The sequence below is a fragment of the Accipiter gentilis genome, chromosome 3 (genome assembly GCF_929443795.1).
Source record: "Accipiter gentilis chromosome 3, bAccGen1.1, whole genome shotgun sequence".
Taxonomy (NCBI): domain Eukaryota; kingdom Metazoa; phylum Chordata; class Aves; order Accipitriformes; family Accipitridae; genus Astur; species Astur gentilis.
The window spans coordinates 23,406,506-23,433,244 of NC_064882.1; the positions used below are offsets into that span (position 1 = coordinate 23,406,506).

The following is a 26,739-nucleotide window of genomic DNA, read 5'->3' on the forward strand; positions in this document are numbered from 1 at the left end:
ACTGGGCCTTTTTGTGTTGTTTTTTTAAACATATGTGAAAGCATTACTGAATCTTTAGAAATGCCAGAGAAAAAATGCTGTCTGAATTATAACAACCTACAATAAATAAATCTGTATACGATTCTGCACTTCATAAGCAAAACATAGCATCAGCTCCACGAACTGTGTTCGCATATAAAAGAACATTTTTCTTAAGTCTACAAAAGTCAGCCTCTGATGACTGTATGTCAAATGGAAGTGTCAATCACTTCCACAGAACACTAAATCCTACAGGTTATATTCCAGCTGGATTTACCCAAAATCTGAAATTCCACATGTATTTTTGGTTCAGGTTCTGGGTAACTACCATGAGAATTTTAAAGACAGGCCTCTTGTACATAAACGTCTAAAACTCCAAAGCACTTCTACAAATCTCCTTTTCCATGGTTTGCATTTGAGGAGACTGGAAGCTATAAAAAGGTCCAAAGAAACAAAACCAGCATGAAACATTTAGTGTTAACCATCCAAATTTCCATGACAACAGCTTCAGTGAGCTCACCTCATTGGTACTATAGCAGCAGACCAACGGTCCAGTACACGTAGAGAGGCAACTGTTAAAATCTAATAAAAGTAAGGTATTGGGTTACAGGGGTCTTTGAAATAAACACACAAAACCCCCAAAATGTTTGATTGAAAAAGGAAGGGGCTGTTTAGTTTAGCTCAGCTTTGCCATTTTCAGTAGCTGGGAGTGTGCCTTCGTAACTACGTGCAAGTAGACTCTTCTCCCCAAACCTGCAATTTCACAGATTATCTGTACCTGAAAATCCTGTCTGGTTACTGCATATCAAAGGTTCCCCCTGGAAAAAAACATATGTTTTTGATTACAGTGACGATGCTGTAAAGGCACAAAGAGAAGCATCCATATGTCCAAAGACAGCAACTTGTGAGGTGGGAAGAAGCTTCCAGCTGTTTCACCCAAGATGAATTTTTGTTTTGTTTTTTAAATGTGACCATCAACATGTGTGCTTACATGCACACTGCCCTGAGAATGGAAGGCAATACATGTTTCTACTATCTCTTCACAGTGCTTCAGTTAGTGACAGACAGTACTCCAGCTCACAGAAACTCTGGACAACCTCTTCAGGCCTGAAACTCTCACAAAGCAGTAGCCAAAAAGTTAACATACCAATAAAAAAAAAAAAAAAAAAAAAATCCCCAGAGGGGTCCCCATTCCTTGCATCAGGGACAGCTACTGGAAAGCTGTGCGTATGCTGTTTTTCCAGCTTCTCTAACTGGATTCTCAAGTATTATGTAGGTACAACTACTTCACTATTTTAATTTGGACCAAGAACATGTTTGAGAGTGGATTATCCCAATCCACTTCTTGTGTGATGCACTGCATTGTGGAGCTGTCTCAAAGTGCCGGAACTGACATCCATTTAAATAGAACTAAGCCTTCATTTTGTGATGCATTTCACTGCAAACAGACATTCAGTTCACAGCACCAAACTGGGGCTAGTCCAAAGTAAAACCCACTTCCCTGAACCAGGTACACAAGCTGTCCCCAGCACCAGCTGTTTCGCTTAATCTGTTACTGTATGCTACTTGCTAACATAGATGCAACCTACAGGTGATTTCATCCAGGCTACTAACTGCAGCTTTCACACACCTGGCCAGCTGATCCAGGAATACTGGCCTGGCCTTTCAGGAACTTGCAGACACAAAAGAAAAGAGGTAGCAGAAATCCAGTTGCTACGCTCTACTCCACTTCCACACAGTAAAAATGCCTGAACCTCTCTCTTGCTTCTCAGTAAGCAAACTGTGTTTTTCAGAAAGACTTTACTTTAAATCTCTCCTATTAAAATTTTATATTTATGCATTTGTTCATCTCAGGATTTGTTATTGTAACTTGGTTAAAAAGTAAGAATAACTGAAAACAATTCAGATACAAGTCAGTACAAATAACTCAGTAATAAACCCAATACACAGTGGTTAATGACATTCCTTGTCTCAGCTTCTGCTCTCTGAGTTCCAGCTGCTCTTCCCAGCTCTACTACCTCACTTCCCCATGCAAATTACTAAGCAAGCTCCTATTTGGGCATGTCTCTTGACATATTTTGTATATCTTTACTGATACATAAAATACTAACAAAACCAACACTGAGATTTTTTTTTTCCTCAGTCACTGCCATCCGTGGATTTCAGCTTGAACAGTTGAGCTGTAAAGGCTTCTAATTAAAAAAAAATAAAAATTATAGCCAAGCTGTAATTCAAGCTTTCTGTTGAAGATTTACTTGCTAAGTCACTAGCCAGCCATACAAAACCTCAGCTCCTTCAAACTTAAGAAGTCTTTTAAACCATTTTACTTTAAAATCTTAAGTATTTACTAGCTGGCACAGTAAAAATGTTCCAAGATCCTGTTAAAGCAAAGGTTTCTCAGACATGCTGCAGCTTCTATATTCAGGATGATGGGAAATTACAAACTGGAATTATCTTACAGCTCTAAGCTGATCTCTGGAGAAAGAGGTTTGCCCAACTTTTCCCTTAAAGGTTCTCTGGGGGAACCCAGAGCCAAACTGCTGCTTTTGTGTTCTCAGAAACACCTCTAGTGCACAGAAAAGACTGTTTCATTATAGTGGCCTTCCAAAAAAGCAGGCTATGATGTGAAACAGTATTTTAGATCATCAAATGTAAAGCAAATAAAGTTAAACATTAGTGCCCCATAGATATAGATATGGCAAAACCCCAAACAAAGACCTGGAGTTTCCCTGATCCTGCAGGATTTACTAATATTTTTGCTATTGGTTTGGCCCAAAACATGTTAACCACATGAAGACAGCTAATAGCACCAATTTCCAGACAGCTTTTCAGCAAAGGAAAGCAAACAGTTTTTGACTGAAGCCTAAAAGTTCTGTTTTGAATTGCAGAAGGCAGGACAAGTACAAACCAGCAAGCTTAGCTACCTTGTTGGGCTTGGCTTGTTGTGAAATCTGAAGGTCGACATGAACCTGAAAGTAGATACTCATAAGAAATTCATTCAGAAAGGCATAAATGATTAAAGAGAAAAACCTTGGTAAGCTGCAATCTACATGGCCAAGAATTTCACTATGGAAAGCCCTGCTTCTTACTAAGCACCCGTAATGTACCTTACAAATGCAGAGGACATTGCCCTACTACATCTGCCCACCTACATAAAAGCCATGCGAGCCAGACTCTATTCTGGCCCTCTCCCATCAAATCAGGGACATCTAAGCAGAGCGGGTGCAATTCAGGCCTGGTGTGCAGAAAAAGAAATGGAAGGATGAAGAATAAAAGCGAAGAGCTCCAAAGTGAACGTAACTGCTGAGTAACAGAGGGGTTTAACCACAGGACTGACTTCATTTCAAATGCGGAGCGCATATTCTTCGGTCATCGCCCAGACCCCCGCGGGGGAAGGTGGAAGTGACTGGCATACAGAAAACAGCACATTTCAACTGCTTGGCATTTTGTGATAATCTACATTTATCTGAAAGCTGTCAATTGGTAACAACATTTTTCCCCCAGTATAAACTGACCTGGAGAAACACACTGAGCAGCAACATAGTGTTCTCTGACAGGGCATTGCGTGAACTCAGACACGAAAACCCAGCTTCGGCAGAAACCTGAACTTTCTCTTTGCTGCATTGCTGGCATCCAGCCTGGGAGACAAATGAGGGTCTGTCCCTCCAGCCCTAGCCGCAGCATCAATGGCTTCAAGGAGATTCTTCCACAAGCGAAACTGTGGCATTTGAGCCTTCCCTCCCCAGTGATTCCCAATTCTTCCCCAACACTAGTTCTCTATTAAGTCTCTGATTCTTGATAGTATGCAAGTATTCAAATTCATTTACAAAAAAGAGTTTTCAGGGGTAAACGCACTAGCACAAACAAGAGTTGCACCATAACCGTTTATTCACCTCCCCAAATAATTTACCATCTTAGAAGTAAAATGGGCTTAAAAGTAAGACAAGCATAAACTTCTAAGTTTATTGGGGTTTAGACAGTGTTAAAATGCCTGGTTATGAGGGCTCCTTAAGAGACCAAACCTCAGTTTGTTTGGCTAAAATGCAAGTCATTCACTGCGGGATTAAAGACACCCCAAGGTGCTCAACTTTGCTGGAAGCTGTGGGGAAAAAAGGAAAGAGGCACAGTCAGCGCAGCTGGAACAAAACTTCCTCATAAGTGAGTGTGATATACCCTAAAACAGACCAGCAAAAAAGCTAGGATCACCCTTTCAAAACACTCTTAAAAAGGAAAAAAAGGAGGGGGGCATTTCTTGGGCTTCCTGATTTTCAGTCTCTTATTCCCTCTCATTCTCTTCCAGAAGGCAAATTAATTTCATTTGTAACTTCTGACCTAAACTAAGAAGTAGATTGTTACTCCCATACATTGTCCCCCAGAGGTCTCCTAGGCACACTATTATTTAGAAAATAGTAGAAATAACGGCAAAACATCAGCAAGATCCAATTCTAACACAGCATATTAAGCTATATTAGGATTCCAAGAAAAATAAGTGGTGTTGCCAGTATTATTATAATTACTACTTCAGTAATGTCTCATGGCACAAGCCAAGTAACCAAGCCTTGCTGTGCTGAATAGCATAGAAACTTTCTTTCTTGACACCTTGAGAGCTTCCCAAACTGAAGAAAGCTCGCAGGCAATTCTGACTCAGTAGTCCTTGGAAAAAAACCCAACCACCTACTTCTTGCTTTGCTCTTGGGAATTTCAGAGCATCTATCGTGAATATGCCCTAAAATCTGATCTTCAGATCAGAAGAAATCCAGATGATCCGCTTCTCAGTCCAAGGTCCAAGATTAGCCAAGCAAGCTGGAGAGCGCTACATTATAAACCCACCCTTTTCTGCCAGTGCTGGTGGCCCATTCTTGGTGGGTCCTCGGTCTGCAGCGAGAAACCCTGCTGCTCTCAGTTCCCCTCAGGAGGGAAGTGGGAACATCCCCTTCCCACCTGCTGTCCTGCAGGTTGGAGACAGCTGACCAGGGTTGATTGATCCATACCAGCAAAATCATAAATCTTGATTTAAATTAGGTAAAATGCAAAGCAAGGTTCCATTAGTTATTTTCTTCAATGGTTCCTTGTTGGTTTATAATCCTTTAGACAAAATAAGCTGAAGCTAAACATGGCTTTTATATTATATACAGCACTCTTTTTCTGTAACTAGAAAGACTCACTACGTACAAATTGCTTAACTAGCTGAGAATCTGAGGACAAATTTACTCAAACTATCTATACAATTTATTACACTAAGAACAATTTCTTACTTTCTATTTCTTCAGCAATCAATTCTTTAATTCTGGTTTCTGTCAAGCTGCTTCTGAATAGAAACTTGCATTATAAAATGAAGTCAATTGTAGACAACTAACACTAAACTTGTTGTTCGGGTGTTTTTTTTCACTTAAACTAAAGCCGTATTAAATATGATGGAAACAAAAATAATATTACTCTTAACAATTATCACTGTACTATTATGTCTTACTAATGAATTAACAGTGTGCAAGTACACCATAAATCAGTAAAAATCTGCATTTCTATCTATCTTTTTTTATTTACAGACTGAAAGCTTTGATGTTCTTTGACTCCAAAATTATTTCTTTACTTTTAGTAACAGTTATTGCAGTCAACTGAACTGAATATAGATTAAAATATCTCTGTGTATCCACAAAAGTGACTGTATTGTCTACCCACAACAGTGCAAAGTTAGTTTACACTTTCAACAAACTATGTTTCAAGGTGCTTAGTCAAAGGTTTCCCTGAAGTCAGTTGTCTGACTTTGTAAAACCATGCAGGAAAAACAGGTATAACTATTCTTTTTTATTTAAATAATTTTAGGAGACTAAAACAAGTCAGTACTTAAGAATCCATTATCCACCAAGTTGTCATTCAAGTGGTTTAGCCAGCATCCATATGGTCAATGTGGGCAACATCAACCCACATAAGACTCAAGCAGGGGTTTATCGTCCAGCCCAGAAGGGGCCCCATGACCTGGCCTGGCAGCGCTGCAAAACTCATCCCCAAGGAGTCTGTGTAAAGGTAGGAGACAAGCTGGGTAAAACAGCACACAAAAATCTGTAATGAAGACATATTAAAAGGTAATGTTTGCACAAACACTAGGGACCAATTTTATAGCATATGGGAGTAAATTACTTCACTTGTAAGTACCTGCAGGCCTGGGGACTTGCATTGGTGACACTAACCACTCATGTTACTGGATAGGGGGTTTACTCAATCTTAAGTAATAGATGCAGAGGGAAAGCTTTGTTTTGAGGGGGGCAGTTTCCTCTGCTCCACATCCTGCAGTCATTCCCCGTTCTGGAACAGGCCACCATCTTATAAAAACTGGAAAGGCTTGCACTTGTGTTGAAAGCCTACAGCAGTAGTTCCTACATTTTTACTGATCAGATTTTGGCAGGCAGGAAAGCTTTCTCTGTTAACAAGCCTCATTTTATATTTCTAAATACACTGCTTTGCTTTCCCTCCCAAATTAGCGCTGATGATTAACGGTCATTAAAAGAATAAAACTAAACACTTGGAAGGAACCAGTGTCACAATAATTAGTTCTGAAAGCCAAGAAAGCACTCCTGAAAGAGTTAGAAGTGTGTTTCTGCAAAAGCTTCTGTTACTCTCCCTAAAAACATGGCCAACTCTGTGCACTACAGGTTCTGCCTTGTACCTCTTCCAAGACTAACTTCTCTCTGACTAGCTGCTTTGTCCAGCTGACAAGTGAACAATGAGGGGGGGAAACAGGCCACCCCTTGGTGGCATCCCTCAAGTATTTACTCAATGGCATCACTCAATTTTGACAGCAGCCACCTGTATGAGACTGACTGGCATGTTTCTAAGAGTTGGCATGGAAATCAGCCAGTATCATTCCTTCGCATAATATGGCAAATCAGGCCTTACATCACCCTCAAGACAGAGGCACAGTGATGATAGGAAAGGGAACTACTTCAACAAGCACTCCACCTGGTAGCTCTTTAAACAGAGAAAAAAGAATAAGTGAAAACAGGAAAGGATATTTTTCAGGGCATGGCTAAAATTAAACCAGCCCCTTTTAAGACAGAATAGGGCAAATCCCTCTGAGAATCTGAACGAAGGCAACACAGTCACACATCAAGCACTTCCCTCTTACTATCTTCCCAGGGTGGGTATTTCACCTGTTACATATTCAGGGAGAGGGATGTATAACAGTGATTAAGCAACTCACCATTTACACCTGGCAAAAGAGAAAGAAGAACCAGGTTTTATGTGGTCTGCTTAGTGGATTAGGCTGCCTGCTACACTTCAAGACAAAATCTTTTTTGTCCCCCAGCTAACTCCTCCAAGGAACCCTCAATTCTTGCCTGTCAAACAGCTGTTTCACCCACTTGTCCTCTTCTACGCTTTCTACTGTTCATAACAACAGAATACCATTTACAGCTCATTTTAAAATCAGAATGACTGTTACTTTGGAAAAAAACCCACCAAACTTTTTTGAAACACCAGCTCAAAAATACATTCTAGATTTCTCTAACCATCTCCACTGCTCTGCATCCACATGTAGTTTCACAGTTACAGTGGGAAATCCTACTGAAGCCCCAGACACACAGATGTAGAAGCTAGCACGACACATGCATTGTCATACTTAAACAAGTGTCCCGTTAAAAGCTAACTTATTGTTCTTCATAAATCCAGAGTATGACCAAAAAAACAGGAAAAAAGTCCAAAACAAACAGTGGGAGTGCTGTTACACATTCTCCAGAGCACACAAGAAACGTTAGACTTGAGCAAGCAGTAAGACCACACCTTCCGTGCAGTTTTAATTACAGCTCTCCCCTTCTACGGTTCCGCAGCAAGGTAGAACAGCCGGCCAGAACCGCAGCTTCGTTTTTAACCCCTCAACCCCAGCCACGAGCTTGCCCTTGCTGTTCACTTCGAGCGCTTCTCCTCTTCCCTGGCTGAACAATACAGCAGGGCTCTGCTCCCTTCCCGGGGACGGCTGCCTTGCCTCGGAATTAGACGCGAGCATCGGCCAACTCTGAGGCTGGGCTGTATTTCCCGAGAACGGAGGGCGCGGCGCCTACCTTAGCCACCCAGCTGAACAATGGTGACATCCTACGGGCTCCGGCGCGGCGGCCGGCGGCGAGCCCCGGCTCCGGCCGCTCCTCTCCGCCTCTCCCCGCTGCCTCCCGGCTGCCGCCCGCCGCTCCCGCCGCCTCATGCGCCGGGAGGGGAGCCAGCCTGCCCGGCCTCCGAAAGCTTCCCCGCCGCCGCCTCCGGGCGCCGGGCACCAGCCGGCGGGACCGTCAGCTCTTCCGCGCCGGGGAGGCTCCCCGCGGCTGCGCCGGCTGCTGCTGCGGGGCGGGCAGGGAAAGGAAGGGCCGGGGCCGGGGCCGGGGCCGGGGCCGGGACCGCGTCCCGCCTCCGCCGCGCTCCGCCTCCGCCGGGGCGCCCCGCGCCGGGCTGCGGCCCCCAGTCCCCGGGAAGGCGGGAAGGGAGCGGGCTCGCCCTCCGGCAGCGCGCCCGAAAACGCAGACAACCGCCTGCTACCTCATCGCGTTGCCCTTTTGCGTAATTCAGCCCAAAAGGCAGGATTCGCAACTGTTAAAAAGGAAAAAAAAAAAATAATCCCACGCGGTCCGGGTAACTTTCTGGGAATATGCCGGCACCGACGTCATGCTTAACTTTAAATGATCGAGCAGAAAATCATCTGCTTGAAACCGCTGGCAGATGTTACGCTTCCAGTCGGGCTCGCCATTCATGTGTAGCTAATGGCCTTTGACATCACGCACTCGTTGCTCTACTTTTAGAAATAAGCTGCTGAAGAAGAGAAAAAAACCAGTACGGCACAAGACAGTAGTATGCACGTTTCTGGCAGGTCAAGGGACGTTACCTGCCACCCGGACAGGAAAGGCGTTCATTCCTGTTGTTGCTCCAGCTGGACTGCCTGCGAATGCACACCCCTGCTCAGTGTGGCTGTAGGGCTGCCTGAAAACAACTCATTTTCCCCAGTTTGGCGGAAGGGCACAGAACTAGGGGGGGAAAAAAAAGGCTTGGATTTCACAGGAAATAATCCATCGGGCCCAAAACAAAAAGCCTTTTGTTTTCCATCACCTCATAGAAACAAAGTGAAGAACTAGATTTGCAAAATTGTAACAGGAAAGCATAGGGGTCTGTTCTGCACTTCTTCCCAATAAAATCCAACTGTTCAAAGTTAGATGTTGAAGTGCCAAATTCAGCTCTTGCACTGCCCAAAGACACCGTCACCGAGACAGTCACCCCACTAGGAGAGTGTCCTGCATGTACTTGCACTTGCACGCTCAGGACCAATGGAATAATCTCCAGGTTGAGATGACACTGTCCCACTCGTCTAAGCTATTAAACCACCACACGAGCAAGAGTGACACACACGCACACGAGCTGGGGAGAAGCAAAGCCAATCTCACAGCTCACTGAGGCAAAAGACAGGCAGTTTTGGCCCCTGCCCCAGACTGTATGATCCTGCAGCCCTGGGTTTCGTTCATACAAAGCAAACGAGGCAGCCGCCGAGAGCGCTGTATCACCTCGTAACGCTGCACTGGTGAGTGCCATAGCACTAGCTGTGTGTCTGCAATGGGCCATGGTGGGCTCAGGGAGCAACACAAAAGCAGTTCTTCTCAGGTTGTACCTGTGGCATCCGCAGTACCTAAGTGTGACACTTCCATCCACTTCCTCCTGAGGAACAGAGAATCACAAAACAACAAACCAGAATGCTGATGCAGAACAGTAACACCTACCCAGAAAAGGCAGCACGCAAGGGATTGCGCCAGTGAAGTGGGATGTCTCTGTCATGGCCAACACATCACCTGATAGTCCGAGAATGGAGGTATCTGACTGCAGTGGATAAGTGAGCTGGTGCACGGCAGTGCACACCCAGCCCTGGCCTAGTCCGGCCGCACTATGGCCCAGCTGAGCTGGTGGTGCTGGGACTGAGGAAATCTGCTGCCACCCAATGTTAGCACTGTCTAGCTAAATGCTAGTTTACCCATTTGTAAAATTAAGTCTTGATGAGTTTTGCTAGCTTGCTCAAAGCCACACACCTACTCAGGGGAAGAAATTTGATGTGGGAATTTGAAATCCTTTTCCTGAGCAACATTTGCCAGGGAGCCACAAAATGCTAACCAATATAATTTAATAAACCTGCATGCAACTTACTTACGGCAACCTTCTCATGGTTGGAGAGCCCGAAGCCTGCCTGAAACTGGTTTTTCATCAACTTACAACCTATGCTACAGTTTCTGGAATTAAAATCATAACAAATAATTTCATAAAAGGAGAATAGTGATCCATTTTTTAATAGTTCAATAGGTTAAAGTAGAGGTGATTCATAAGGATGGCCAACACCTCATTCTGTCATTGCAATAGTAGCCATGGACAGTTTGATTGCACGGATGTTCTTAGCTGTAGGGCCAATAAATGACTAAATATGACTAACACTCAACTCTGGTAGTGGTCTCTGAAGGTTTACTGGCATAATAGCAGGAGAAATTTTCACTGCTGCTACTGTTCATGATGTATAGTGCACATACATGAATAAATGACATCTGTTCTCAAGGCTTTAAACTAGGCACCTTACAAGAACACTAGAAGTATTAACATTTGAAGTACAGAACTGGGTTTGCTTTTATCTCATAGAGCAACTGAGGGCAAGAGCAAGGCAGAATGTTCCTTGTTATGTGCTGCTTATAGCTGTACAGTATATCCACTATTTGGTGGTAGCATTAGAGTTGCATTTCTCTAACACTGAGTGTGAACAATATTATTTCTAAATAATTATTCTTCTCCTTTCTCTGAGGAGATCCTGCCTGCTTGGAAGTTTTTCTAGCTCCCCCTTCCTGACTGGCACCCTTCCGCAGTTTTAAACTAACAATACATACATCTCCTCTGAGTTCACATTAAACACTGATGTCAGTCAGGAGATCTGGCTTCTCGCCCTGACTGCAACTGGCTCAAAGAGCCATCCCCAGTGTGTCACTTCACACTACTTAGCTTCTAAACCTATTGCATGCAATTGTTATAGTGATGTTTGCATGATTTTAAATGCACTCTGAAACCTTCTACATGCTCCTATAGGACTGAGAGGAAGAGTGGTCTTGTGGTGAAGACACTGAATTAGGAGATAGAGTAACAGTGAATGAATTCCAGCTTCTGCTGTTAACATGACTTTCAGGCATGCTACATCACCACTCTCTCTGCTTTGGTTCATCTGTTAAATGGAGGTGATATCTGCCAGCCTTGAAGGAAGGAGGAGCGTGCACTCTTTGGCATTTGGGAAACAGCTGGCAGCTAGGCTTAAGTGTTCAGATATAAAAACATTTGGTAATGCATTAAATTCTTCAGTGTAAATGAAAAGGTCACTGTGTTACTCACCTTCCAAAAAAGATGGATTTAGTAATGTAGTAGGAACAATAACTGCATTCATTTTTCAGGATGTTCAACTTTCTAAAAACAGAACCTCTGTATTTTTCTATTTAAAGTTTGGCTTGTGGAAATAACTGTCTCTCCAAAAGTACTATATATCCGTTTTGGGTAAATGGAAAAATTCAGGGCCAGGGAATAACATCTGTATTGCATAAACAGTAAGTAGCACTTGACACCATCTTATCTAAATATATGATCTTTTAAAAAAGAAAACAAAATCCTCATTCCTATGAACCATTCCATGTTATCATGGAAAATATTAGCAAGATATTTGTGGCTGTTTTTAAAATAGTAGCAATTAAAATACTTCAAAGCCACAACTTAAAGCCTACATCATCAGAAAGATGATCTTTCAGTTTTACAGATGTCCTTCATAAATTTACACATACGTAAATACCCCCATTATTTCTCGTTCAGCAAAGCTCTCTCCATTAAAAGAAACCATTTGGAGATAAGGAAAAAGATGTGAGATACAAAGAAATATTAAGAAGAAAGGAGGCTGCAGTCAACCTTTTAACTCAAAAGAGGAATATTTTCTGACTCGTCCTCAGATTTCAGCTTTCTTTAGGTTTAATGGCTGTAAATATTTTTGAGAGTCTTCACAGTACATCACCGCTGAATGACGTCTCACAATAAGTTGCATTAAGGGTGCAGTCACAACTGTATTACCTGAGAACTGGCCCCTCCTGTTGTTTTAGTGTTAACTCTCATGGTGGTTTTACAGCAGACCCCATTCCCTTTTGAAGCTTTTTCCTCTGAAGTGTACTTAAACATGTTTTGGCAGCTATTCTTCCCATGAATTATCTATCCCCTCTGCCCACACTCACTGTTAAAAGTTTAATTTCTCTCTTCTTTCCCCATACACAAGAAGGTCTTTGTAAATTCAGTTGAAAAAAATGCAATAAAAGAATATGCCTGCCAGTAATTACCAGTACCCATTATTTAGTCTTTGTTAAAAAATACCCACAATTTTTATCCTTTATTGCTTAGTTTTCACCGTTCATGAGGATTTCCTTGAGCCTTGTCTCACCCCTTCCCATTCCAAGCAGTAGGCTAAATGGTTTCTACTTTGTCAGAGGAAAAGGACAGAAAGAAAGTAACTACTGTGAGAGTACTGTTTGTCATGTGAATTCAAAATGTAATAGCGTTTTGGTTCTTAGATACAGCTGTATTAAAAGATACCAAAACAAAGGTGTCTATTTAAGGAAACCCCAGACTTTTATGGCACCTCTATTATGATGCAAGATGCAAAATGATCATCTGGATGCACTGAAGGAAAAGAGTAATGAATCATCTGGATTTCATCCTATCCAAAGACTCAGACAAGCCTGACTAGCTGGCTTCTGAAAAGATACTGTGGTTAAGAAAAGAGTGAGCTTTGTTACTTTTTTTGGCTAAATCATAAGCAAACTCATTTTTTCTTATGTCCTGGTTTCAGCTGGGATAGAGTTAACTGTCTTCCTAGTAGCTGATGCAGTGCTACGTTTTGAGTTCAGTATGAGAAGAATGTTGATAACACTGATGTTTTCAGTTTTCGCTAAGCAGTGTTTAGTCTAAAGTCAAGGATTTTTCAGCTTCTCAAGCCCAACCAGCGAGAAGGCTGCAGGGGCACAAGAAGTTGGCACAGGACACAGCCAGGGCACCTGACCCAAACTGGCCAACGGGGTATTCCATACTGTGTGATGTCATGCCCAGTATATAAACTGGGGGGGAGTGGGGGTAGGGGAAATCGTCACTTTGGGACTAACTGGGTGTCGATTGGCGGGTAGTGAACAATTGCACTGTGCATCATTTGTACATTCCAATCCTTTTATTATTACTGTTGTCATTTTATTAGTGTTATCATTATAATTATTAGTTTCTTCTTTTCTGTTCTATTAAACCGTTCTTACCTCAACCCACAAATTTTACTTCTTTTCCCGATTTTCTCCCCCATCCCACTGGGTGGGGGGGGAAGTGAGTGAGCAGCTGCGTGGTGCTTAGTTGCTAGCTGGGGTTAAACCACGACATCTTAATACAAAATAAAATAAAAGATTAATCTACCTTACCAAACAAGATCTGCATCAGCCCCCTGATGAGAGACAACAGCAAGACCTGACAGCTAACCACTGACTGGCAGTGGCTGTCCCCTTAGTGCAAAGTGCATAGGAGCCCACTGCCCTGAGCTGCACATCCACACTAAAGATGAAATCCAGTTCTCACCAAAGAAAATGCGATGACTTTCTTGGTGGTTTCCAGGTACGCAAAAAATGCAAGACATTGGGCCAGTGCTCAGAGATAACATGCAATTCACTCACTATGTGGCAGACAGAAAAGAACAATTCTTCAGCAGACCACTGGGCATGGACTCAGCAGTGGAGGCCTTTCCAACCTCTCTTGTAGGTTTTAGCTTATACACGATTGTCTTTTCAGCCACAAAATTCATAACTGCTAAAATGCTTTGATTGAAGTGTCATTAGCATTTCCTGCTCAGGAACAAAAGTGTTGATGATTGTTTATCCGTCCTTTTCCCTATCAGCAGTAGCCATCCTCTCTCCAACAGAGTGTCAAAGCATAAGAGGGTTACCATGCGCTGAGGCTCATTTGGGATCCTGCATCTCAGCAAAAGGACTGAGGGAGGGAGGGATCGCTGAAAGGAAAGGTGATCCTACACCATGTACCAGAGAACCAGAGAAAAGTAGCTTTACCTTCAATACCTTAAGTGGGCTATGGGAGGAGAAGCTGATAAGAGGACACTTTTAGATGTACAGTATCTGACCAACAAACATGATGCATGCCAAAGGTACCCACAAAATCCAGGTACAGGGAGAAAGCAACACACATAGAAGGAAAGAGAGGTAACCAAATATATACTGTTACACTGATTATGTAAGCACAATACAGCTTTAGGGTCCTAGTGTCCATTCATAAACATTGAGGCCATCTGATACAAAACACTCATCTGGACTGAAATCATCCTACCACTTCAAACACTTCCAAAAACACTGATGAGTAAACTTTGGATTGGCAAGCTTTATGCTGGATTGAGTATTTTTTTGTCTTCCCACAGAGAGCAAATAAAAGCTTAAAGCTGTCAGGAACTTTGCCATGGGTTCTGACTAATTCCGCTCAAGCATGATCATATGTCTGCATTTGACCAAGATCAAATGTGCGCTGCTGAGTGATCCAATTGTGATCAACCAACCAGATCTCTACAAATGAGCAAAAAACCACAGCCTGAATCTGCAGATAAATCCAGGCAGACTTGTGAAGAGATCACTTTGATCTGAGTAGTTGGATGCAAAAAACCCACAAGGACAATGTGGCAAATGAGCAACAGGGAAAACACAGCACATAGCGGGGAACTGCCACATAGAGACATCAGAGGTTCCACGCGTTTGTTCTGTTTTGCGACGGAGGGTTTTCTGGCAGCTGTGAAACTGGAGCAGGAAGAGTGGAGCACAGGCAGAGCAAACTGGCAAACTGCAGAAGCAGATTACAGAGCTCAAAACAAATGGGGATGTTCTAAGCATGCAGTGACAAAGACACAGGTCAAGCCCTTGAGATCATCAACTAGGTCTTGACTGTGGCTGAAACAGTTGGAAACCCTATTTTTCTCCCTGTGGGGCAATACTTTTTGGTTTTCTCAGTGTCACCAAGCTGAGGGACAACTAGCTGAGCTCTCCAGGCTGCAGAGGTGGCTCTGGGGGAGAGAGCAGCAGCCACCACAGGGATGACACACACCTGCACACACACCCTGACACAACTGGGTAAATCATGAAATATTAATGATGCAAGACTGCTTATTTTAAAAATCCCCCGGACAATAGGATGTGAAGGATGTAAGAATTAAATGGGGATTAATGTTCCCTGGCATTAGATATATGGCCATGGAACGACTTTGCACCCTTTTCCTCCAGCCTCCCTCTGCTTCCTCATGGCAAGCACTGAAAGGTCTCAGGAGAAAAGCAACCTGTCAAAGTTTAGGAAGTATTTTCTGAAATGAAATTAATTAAAGGTTATGCAAAGCATTCCTTGATCTTGAAACTTACATGGCTAACCCAAGATACTCAGACGGGAAGAAAGACACTTCATTTGAAAATATGTCTCATTTCCTTTGTGGAGAAGCACTACCTCACAACAGAAAAAAAAATTAAATACTAAGCACTTCTACTTCCAATAATGCATAAGTTACATAGTAAAAAAAGTCTAGAAAGTGTTGAGGAAAACCAGACTATGAACAGAAAATGAGAACTCTCACTTGACCGGTTAAAATCAAAACATAATTATAAAATTTATCGATTCCCCATGTGCTATGGCAGATACATATACTATGAATGCCTAATTCCATTACATGGGACTTCATGTTAGTTAAGACCTCCATATTCACTTTATCCTATTAGAACACTCTAGTAATGAATAATATAAACCAAGCAATTTCGTTGCATAATTTTACAGAGTTATAGACTAGCTCTTTGTTCGCATAATTAACTATAAACACAAAAACAGTGCCACTGCCCTAAACATATTTTGTGGACTTCAGTTGCAACAGTAGGAAGCTAGGAAAGTTGAGTTCCACAGTATGGAGAGCCATGAAAAGAAGCCAGTCTTCTCAGTTCTCCACAATTTACTGAGTAACTTAATAAATCTACTTCTAACAGTACTGATTTCTCATAACTGAATTTAGTTGCAATCCCCTTACACAGTACACAGATTCTACTGGACTTCTACTGTAGTTCAGGTACTCTAAAGCAACAACCATTTCAGTAAACTGAAAAAAATCAACAGTTAGAATAAAACTTTAAGTGTTAACCATTCCACCCCCAACCCGTAACATTCTTGGTTTTGCTGGAAAGAACTTAACAATAAAAAATACCAGTTCAGGTTTACCTCTCAGCAGGTGTAGGGTCCAGAACTTAACTACAGTCAATAGAGCTATATTGCAACTTACATACGGTGAGCATCTGGGTGTAAAAGCTATTCATCTGAGAAGGATCCAATCCTACTCCCACTAAAATCACAGACCAAGTTGCTACTATGTCCTTATGCATCTTAAATGTAGATAACAAAAAGAGGAAACAAGTACCATATTGTCCTGTTCTTTTCCAGAATCAGGCTGAAGAAATTTTAATTTCTGTAACGTTGCCCTCATATCATAAGCCTCCCTGCTCCAGTGATCTTGGACAAAACCCCGGTGGGAGAACTGCAGCAGCCTCCTGAGAGCTATAGCAGTCCCTTGCAGCTGATTAAGAAGTGCACTCAGCAACCCGCCCAGCCCTTGCTCCACGCTGCTTCTCATCACCAGCCTTTCATTTGATTACAAGCTGCAGCACAGTTCTTCCCTAGATATTTCCTGTGTAATGTGGAATTGAGAATACCGCTAGAACCTATTAATATAATAATTTGCATGTATGGTAATTTTGTATGGTGCATATAAATTTGCCTTTTTATTAAATCATGTGTGATTTTTATTTTGCTGCCTTATTCTGTTGATTATATTCCTTCTCAGCTGTCTTGAAAGTGGAAAATTTTATCAGCAATGTTCCCTTGCACACACTTTTAACTTACTGTTTCTTATCTCTCCCCTTCTTACTCTCTTCTCAGGGCTTATTAACCCATCAAGTGTATCTTTTGCAATAATGTGGACTCTTTTGCTTTTGTGATTTTATATATTTTTGGTGGTCATACTGACTTTCAATTACAGCAAAAGCCACAAAGTGGCAATAAAACATCTTTAAAACCAAGATTCAAATGCTGTCTCTACCAATCTGAAAAAAAACAGTTTCTCCACAAATTCAGTTAGTTTTCCATTCAGAAGTTTGTAGCTCCTGGTTTCATTACAAACAATATTCCACATTCAGTTATATAAGTCAATTCTGTTTTGATTCCTAAAAACACGTTGGAAAACATTTGTGAAATATAACACACAATACAGAGACTTTTAAAATACAGCAACAGGATTTGTCCTTATGGCTCTTTTGTGGTTTTGATAAAGCTGCATTGCTTCAAAGGGCTCAGGATATATTACTGTAAGACACCGCTGCACATTTCGGCCACATGTGCTGATTGCACTTCCGCTCCTCTGCCAGAACAATGGAAGCCTTCGCAAGCTGAGTCAGCTATCCCATAACCACGGATCCAAGCAGACAGAACGCATTCCCTCACTACAGGTTTCTTTAACTATGTCTTATCACTGAGAATGCTAGACAGCTGCATCATTTCACATAAGACTCCTGGAGTAAGTAAAATTTGGGAAATGTGTACATATTTTCAGGAATAAAGCCCAAAATATTATTTGACATGTGGTACATTACTGAAATAAATAAACAAATAAATAAAGTTACAATAAAATAATCATGGGCCGATTCTGCCATTTCCTCCCTCCTGGGTATTCCCAGTACTAATAGGGAATTGTAGCATTCCAGGAGAAACCCTCACACAGCTGGATGGATGGGCTAGACAGCTGAACTCTTCACTCAAACAATCTGGCAAGTTCAGATACCACTGCAACTCATGAGTCTGAGCTCACATATTTGAATGTGTTCACAGGCACAAAGACCCAAATGAATAAGTGAACCTCAGAAGTTAGCTGAGCAGGGTCTTTTACCCCAGGATGTAATAAATTCTCAAGTCTCCTGTTGGTTTCAATCATAGCTTATGAGTAGAATGTAGGCCAGCTTTAATTAATTTTCCCAGTTTGTTTCTAACATGCAAAAAGCTGTAATATACAGCCAAACAGCACAAGCTTAAAAAAATAAGAATCAAGTATTACATTCTCTCATTGTAGATCCATAATGTCACCCCATACATGTGCTTTGATTCCACTCACAACCCAGCTGGGACTGAACTCCAGTTAAGATGACTGCCTAGAAGTCTAACTCAGCTGATGTCTCAAGCTGGCATCAAGACTTCCAGAACAGACTGACATGCCTGTGCATACATGTGTGCATAAGAGTCAGATCACTGAGGGTTATCCGGGTAAGGAAAATTTGTCACATACATTAGTTTTTATATGGCTTGTTAGAAGTCCACAGTCTCAACTTCTGTGAAGGGATTTATCTCAAGACCCTGACAGTCTGTATACTGTAAGAAGAAACGTACCTATAAATCAGAAAGCTATGTTTTGTTTGCTTGAGATTCCTGGGAACTTTTCTGACTCTTCCAATCCTAGCTCACATATGGATAGTCTATTAAAACACAAAAACTGAAATAGAGGAGAAAAAACAAAAGACTTCATTTTAAAGAAAAACTTGAAGCATGCCTTCTGCAGTACACAACCTACCTGCAGAATGCCCACCGAAAACCCCCTCCCAGTAAAAAGGAAGCCTTCACATAACCAATGCATGCACTCTGAGGTTTGTTTGTCCCCTGGACAAGTTCATTATGGAGTCCATAGTTCATTATGGAGTTAATAACATACATGTAAAGAATATTCTGAAGTCCAGCAAGTTTCAAGAAGAAAAACTTTGGCCCTTATCCAGATACAAGCATATTATATCAAGCTCAGAACATGACTGAGAGCTGATGTTTTCACATCTATCAGATGTTCTGCTGAGGGGAACTGAGACATCCCAGAACATCAGCTGATGCGAAACAGTAACCCCAGTTAAGCACGTGTCTTGTTTTGTGAATTTTAATACCTAAGAATAAACTCCAGGAACACGAGTATTTCAGTTCTAGAGATAGCACCTTTACTTATTGTTGGTTCTTGTGCTAGCTTACCACATCGTAAAATATCAACTTCTTACAACAATTTTACAGGCATTTATTGCCACCCCCACCCCCTCCAAACCACAAGGAGAACCCAAACAGAACTTCAGAAGGACAATTTGGAAAAAAAAGTAAAATGGGGAACGATGGTACTGAAATTCTTATCGAAAGCACATCAGGGTCTTTTAATTGATTTCAATCAGTCTTAGATTAAGCCTTCAGTATCTCTAAGATACGGTGAGGAATTCCCCTGCTGGTGGATAGCAACAGCAGGAGAGGTGAGAACTATCACAGCTATTGCAGTGTCTTACATTTGCTCTGGACAGCCACTAAGTGGCACTTGAAGACCTCATCTTAAATCATGGTGAATCTGCAAACTGTTGGGAAGGGAGTGGGGGTAAAAAAGGAGTTAGACACCTTGGGGACTAATCCCTTTTAAGAACAATGAAGTTCACTTCCTGCAATTAGAGAAATCTTCTAAGGGTGTGACTATGTATGAAAATGTTACTGGCAGAAACGCTGTACAGTGCTCCGTGGAAGCAGAAATACTGCCACAGAGCTCCACAGAAGCAACTGCTTCTTCTCCTAAATCCCAGTCCTGCTTTGGGAATCAGAGTGCCTCGTTCTAGTAGATCATTACCCCCTATTGTGCCATTTTGAAATATGGACTTAAACCAGGAAAATGAAATTGTCTCATCACTGCTGGACTGCAAGTCAAACTAAAGCAGCACTAACATCTTAACACAACTTCTAGAAAAGCCTCTGAGTTTAGTTTCAATTAAGAGACCTCTGCAGGGACCAATGCTATTTGTACTTGCAGATGCACATTAGAACAGGGTTTTAGTAGTCAGAGAGAATCCAAAGTGATGAATAGGGCTTTGATCTTCTTAAGACTTTAGTACATTATTGCTTCTTAGACATGTCATACTTTCATTTGCTTTTTTCATCAAAGAAAGAAACTCGATTTTCCTAATAGTGGTGTTGAATCAACTATGTTAATCATCCTGAATATGTTAATGCATTATAGTTCTCATTTTTCTTTTGATCTGGTTTTAAAACTGCTTCTGTTTCATTAAAAATCTTTCTAAATGAATTAATTACAGAAATTGGAAAACATGTTTTCCTATATAAACAACATAACTGTCATTAGAAAAAAATCTGAAGATAAAACCAAGCAGAATAATATATTAGGTATTTTAGGTGCTAACCAAGCAACTGATTTACAAGCATGTTCAATGCCATTATTGCAAGTATTTCTGTCGTCTTCAATGGAACTAGCCTGAATTTAAAGTGCATACAGGTTTTCAGCATCAAAGACTCAGAAGTAAGATTTATGTACAATTTGCTTTTTAGACTCTCAAAGAAACACCTCCACTTCAGTCAGCCACAGGTTTACATGTAAAATACACGACCAGGTATTAGCTGCAAGCTCTATTTTTCACCTTTGTGCTGAATGTGGCCTCCAGAAATCTCAAATTAAGAGAGTTATGAATTTTATCTTTTATTCTCTCTTCCTGTGAAAGTTCTCTAAGTTATGATTAGAAGCACAGCATAAAAGCAATGAAGCAACTCAACAAACCACAGCACATCACGATTACTAAGAATACAATTTTAAAACACATTCTGCATGTGTGAAACCAGTTTTGTGGGGTTTTTTTAAAGGCTGAAACAAAAAGCTTGCAAATGAAAAGCATTCAATCAGTTATGTAGAAGGATCAAACTTAACCCAATGCAAGAGGAATCACCAGCAGAGAAGCTGTTTTTATGGCCAGCAATAGATCTCAATTACTGTCACTCTGGGAAAAGTGGGGGGAGGGTGGGAAAGAAAGGAGAAGTCCACATCAACCAGCAGTTTCATACAAAGGACAAACCAAGTACAAACTGGCATTATCCACTCAATCCTTGTATCAGATCCTCTGTGATCAACCTTTAGGGCAGACACACATATCCATTTAAGCCTGTATTTGTCCAGTCACACAAATCATTCTTTAGGAAAATATTTCCCACAGTCCTTCCCATAACTTGATGTCCACAGAGAGGGTAAAAAAACAGAAATATAGAACAACTGTGTCTACACCAGGCAAGGGAAAGCACTGATTTTATGACAGTGATTTGTTACCATTATTCACTTTGACATATAACAGGATGGGAGATTGTGCTGCTAAAGTAAATACAGTGGTTATATATGCCTCCTCCGCTTTGGTTTTCTGCTCCACTACAGCTAAAGAGCCCACAATCTGATGACCTTGAGGACACAGCATAAATGTCAGCCCAATGCAGGCAAAACTCTAAGTGAAAAGCCAATTGCATGGAAAAATAAGGAGCTATTTCAGGAAGACGATTTACTCAGTATCATAATTTATGAATTGGCACCTTCATATTTTAATGTGGATGGCTTGAATTTGTCTATTAGGGCCATTTTAGAATCTGAAAAAAAGAAAATACAATTGCCTGAACATGAATGTCCATGTTTAAGGAGCTCCAAGTGAACTAAAGCCCAAGCTTTTCAGAGAAACTTGTGAAGCAGAGAAAATAGAAAGGTTTTGTTTTTACTAGTCTTGAGGAAAGATCACCAATTGTAGTGATCCTGTAGACTGACCCAGTCCTACAATCTGATTCATGCCAGAATCACTCTTGAGTCTGTCTGGAGAGACTCTACTAACCTACATGACAGATATGGCCTTTGTTTATTCATATATTTGACAAAAGCTATCTGCCCACATGTTTAAAAACAGATTCTACATGCTTTGAAAGTTCTTTTTCACTAACTAAATTACACTGTCTTCAATAAGTTATTGTACAGTGTGCCATGAAAACTAACACAGTATTAGGTAAGACTAATTTTTTTTATAAAAATAGTTCTTTTTCAAAGCAGGGTTTTTTCCCTCTACAATATACTTTTTGGCTTTAAATTGCATACAACTATCACTACACCATGTACAAAATTAATTAAAACACATTGCAACTGTGCATACTTTATATTCCTTAAGATCATTAATTAATTAAATGAAAAATAAAAACCATCTACTGAATCTAGACTTTCTGACTTGTATTTGGAGATCAATAAGGCAGCACTCTTCCAAACATCCTCTAGTCTTAAATTAACTTCAGCAAGACACACCGGTGGGTAACTTCAGAAAATACATTGGAGTTCCTTTATCATTAACTATTCCTCTTTGTAGTATCGTACATTCAGCTTAATATTCAGTGTTGCTATAAATCAAACAGTATTATGCAAACTCTTAATTCTGTATATGCAACCTGGATTTCTAGATTCATTCTCTTTTTCACTCAGAACTTTTCCACAGGTGCAACTCATACTTTTTATTTTCCCAGAAGTTTCTGCTGGCTGTGAGTTGGTTTGAAGCTGTAGGTCTAACTAGGCCGCAAAGCGACAAGGAGACCCATTCACTTACTTTGTGTGTATTGCACCCAACGCCTCTGCAGAAGGCAGACTTTACTACACTACAGTAAGGTGAGCTGAATACCTTTGCTGTTACCTATTTCGTTATTGCTACCGCTTGTGAAGCTGGGGAATTTAACATGTTTCGTGCTGGGGTAACGTGGTTAAACATAGCCTCCCAACTGAAAGCCTATATTGTACTTTGAGAACTGTGTGGATTCAACAAATTCTCAAATTTTCACATTCATAACACTAAGTTCTCTTCAGGCTTTTCAATCAAATTTGAAGACTACAGCATCACCAGACTCTGGCAAAGTTTAGGGAGTTGGTCACAGAGGGTTAACTTATTTCTCAGTGAGGGTATTGCTCAGCAATCAGGAAGAAATTATTCCATCTGAGAAAATGAAGTAAATAAAGCACAGGATGAGTACCAGAAAGTTAGTACCAGAGTGAGTTTGAAGCCACAAAAATGAAGAAATTGTCACATGACAGTATTTCACAACACATTCAACCCGGCAGGCAGGTTCACTAGTAATTTTAAGACAATTAGGTGTAAATCATGGAAATGTACTAAAAGCCTTCCATTCCCATCACTATAACAGCAGCGGACACAAGACTGTAAGAAGACATTTACCAGCACACAGATTGTTCCCATGCTGTTTAGGTCTTCTTAGAGTAAGGCTACTCCATTTTTTGACTCACTGGGCAGGTACACAGTGATTTCTTCTCACACAGTGTTAGCAGGACAAACTTAAAGGCTATGACACTTAGCCTAGGTGGCTGTGTGTACAGATGCCAAGAAAGCCTGTAAGTCTCCCTGTGCACCTCCATCCTTGTAGCCCTACTTTTAGGATCTATGTCACCATACAAAGAAACAACATCAGGTTTCCTGCTGCACAGCCCAATCTCTTTGGAGTATCTCTGGTGCCCCACTCTACTTCCACCAACTGCTTGTGACAGTACTAGGAAAAATTTGTCCCAAAGTAATTTATGTTCTCACTTTAGTTTCCAAATTGGAAATTTGGAATTTGACAAAACACCTAAGATGATCTAGCAAGGTGCACTGAGTTGGTTTGGACCAGAATGCCATTCTATTTTTTTACCTTATCCCCTAAAGTAGCTCAACACGGAGCTGGACAAACAACAATGCCAGCACATGGGAAAACACTTAGAATGTACATCAAGGGATGGATCAGAAGAGAAAAGAATAACAGAACTACCTATTTTGACAGAGGACAGCTATTAGATCTCCTCACTGTATCATCAGATATTACACTTGAACTAAAACTGCATGGCAGTTTAAGACTGATTGAATCGGGGATCTGAGGTCCAGCCTTCTTTCTGCTCTAGATAGGCTTTCTACCTTGCTTCTCCCTGACTCCCACAAAGGTGCTCAAGAAACTGTCCTGTGATCAGGTTAGGATGCTAATTTAATTGAAACTGTATCACTTTTCCTTCTGGAATATTTAAATTGCTCTGAACTGCCTCACTGAGTGATACCACAGAGTAATACAAGAGTAGGAGAAAAGGCGGGAATGTGCGAGTCAGCAACCAAGGGAGTGCAAGGCCACCAAAGGCTGGACTCAGATTAGGTTAAGATGTTAAGAGCAAGCTTCTCTTTGGAGATATGCAAGGAAGCTCTTCTCTATGTGAAGAGGAAGTTTCTGAAGGAAACTCTACTGTAACTCTGGAGGACACTTGGATATTATGGCTCCAATTACTTGTATTGGACTTCATAGGCCACAAGCATCAGGCATTGTAAGACAAAAGGAATGGATAGTAGTCAGATGACAAACCATCACAAATGTGTTAATTATGTTTTAGCCTCAGTTCCACTGTTTTATATTTCTGCTACAATCCCCAACAGAAAAAGTAAAGGAACAATAAATAATCTTGGCATGAACTCTGGCTCTAAAATGAAGTGCACGTGACAGCACAAGTAATACCCAGCTACTTTCAATATTATTTAAGTCGAAAAATACTCTCACAATGTCATCTGATACAGAATACTATACTGTTGAAGTCACAGTAAGAGTTATTAGTCATTCTGTAGCAGAAATTTCTGTATGATTTAGGACACTGAAGAAATTACAAGAAAATATAATTTTTTATGTTGCTGCTGCTATAAGAGTGGGAATAGGCATCTCTTTTTACAAACCATGTGATTAATTTCATCTTCCTTGGTAAGACATTATCTCTGACTTTAAGTCAGGAAACAGCACTGGTATTGCACAAATTACTTCCTCTGTGTGGCAATCACACATCAGGTTGTGGAAAATCACACAATATTTCTTATAAAATGAGGGTGAACACAGAGGCACTTAGCTGAGCCAGGATGTCACAAAGTCACTCTACGGTCTGACAAGAGCCCCATAAAGGCTTGGTATAATACTCTAGGGACAGGGTCATTGGCCACTAAATGTCCCTGAAAGAAGAGTTCACATACCTGAATCCTTTGAACAGACCCCAGTATAGAGCTGGTGTAGTCACAGTTATGCTCTACGCTCAGGATGAACATAAAGCCTGATTAACTATGAGAGTGTCCAAAGCACAGCTAGCTGCTTGCGTTACATAGGATACTCTATTAAGACTTACACAGGTAAACTTTGACCTGCTTTATATATCGGACTATGTATGTGCACAAATATGCATATGATTCTTCACGTGTTCTGTTGAATTTTTTCCTTCTGTTTTTTACATGAATTTCTCCAGTTAGCATGTGGGGGATAGGAGAGACTTCCTAAACCAAAAAGCAGTGCTAGCAGTTTGCAATTACATAGACTCCATCAAAAAAACCCAAAGGTGCATATGACAAGAGGCAGAAAATAGCCAAATTAAGCTTAGTTGCACTGAAAGAAGTCCACTTACCTCATTTTGTTTCAGTGTTTTATGCTTTTTACAAAAGAAGAACCATGTTTTAACCTCCCTAGACTCATCAAGCAGTAAAATACAGTAGAAAAAGATCACCCCTATCTTTAAAATTATCTTGCCTGAATTCTTTTAAGAAAGGGAAATGGTGCTATTAAAAATGAGGTACTTAGTAAGGCCATATCTTAGAGTCTAATGTAAAAACAAGTTGTGTAAGAATCCTCAGTCACGAAGCTAAGCCTCACAACAACTGCTCTGGAGTTCACTGGGCCTCTGCCATTCCTTTTATAGATGAATAATGTGAAGTTCACTCACAACATCAGCTCTGTGCAGCCTCACAGGGCGCTAAGTGTTGATTATTTGAAACCAGCTTCTCCAGTGCATAATCAGATCACAAACAACACGTAACAGAGTACACTGCATTCCAGGTAATACAGCATGATCTACTTAAGTGCATAAGCTATTGTAACTCATAAAAGTAGGTGAAGGTTGTTTAAAAACATAGTAACTGTTAAAGCAATTGGTGGATGAAAAAAATGAAGACCTGGGTCAAAAGTAGAGACCGCTGTTGTAACCAAACTGCTCAACAACAGGGCAAGTGCTACATTTTAAAAAGTGACTCAGTGTTGAGGAGATGGGGTTTATCTGTGGCTGGTATGGGACACATTTGGAACAAGCAAAGTCAATGAGCAGGTTCAGGTCTTGAGCACATGTCCCAGTCCCCTGCAACCATACTGGCACTGCAACCCTCCCTGCAACATTCCTGCAGCTGCCAAAAGCCCAGTTCCTGGGCCAAAAGCTGTCCCTGATTTATGACACTACAGAACAAAGATTCAGAAGAAGCAGATTCGTGCGTGTCTTGTGCAGCTGTGATCCTACTTAAATCATGAGCAATATTTCTCTATAAAATAGAAAAGAACAGCTCTATCCAGTGTTCTGCCATTATAGGATTAACAGTTCTGGTAAACACAAGCATATATTACAGGCTATTATGACAACTTGTGTCCAGACTCTGGGGAGAGGGGGGGAAGAACTAAACGTAACCCTTTCAAAATCTGAACTGAACTGTTTACATTTCTTCATACTCTAGTTTTGCATCGGTCATTGATAATGTCACAGAAATATTTCTCCTTACAAGACATCAGGCTCAAGTTTCTAGGCTCTCCCTCAAATCCTCTAAACCTCCAGTTCGTATCACAGAAAGAAAAAAGAATAAACTTTCAAACATTGTGAGCATCTGCTTTACCAAAAAAAAAAAGGTGACACTGCTGTCTGCTGACTTTTACTCTGCATACAGGAATTTATTTTACCCTGTGACCTCAAAGAACAGG

The 26,739-nt window shown here is 41.0% G+C and overlaps 1 protein-coding gene across 10 annotated transcripts in view; it reads right to left on the reverse strand.

Annotated features, from left to right (window-relative positions):
* The window catches only part of TBC1D1 (TBC1 domain family member 1), a 120,853-nt gene that overhangs the window by 80,804 nt on the left and 13,310 nt on the right, over positions 1-26,739 (reverse strand). The window contains exon 1 of one of the 10 annotated variants that reach the window (XM_049835258.1): positions 8,073-8,212. The exons of the other annotated variants lie outside the window; for them this stretch is intronic. Coding sequence (XP_049691215.1) covers positions 8,073-8,102 — 30 coding nt within the window. The 5' untranslated portion in view covers positions 8,103-8,212. Of the gene's footprint in view, positions 1-8,072; positions 8,213-26,739 lie in introns of those variants that run through there. 10 annotated transcript variants of the gene reach the window in all.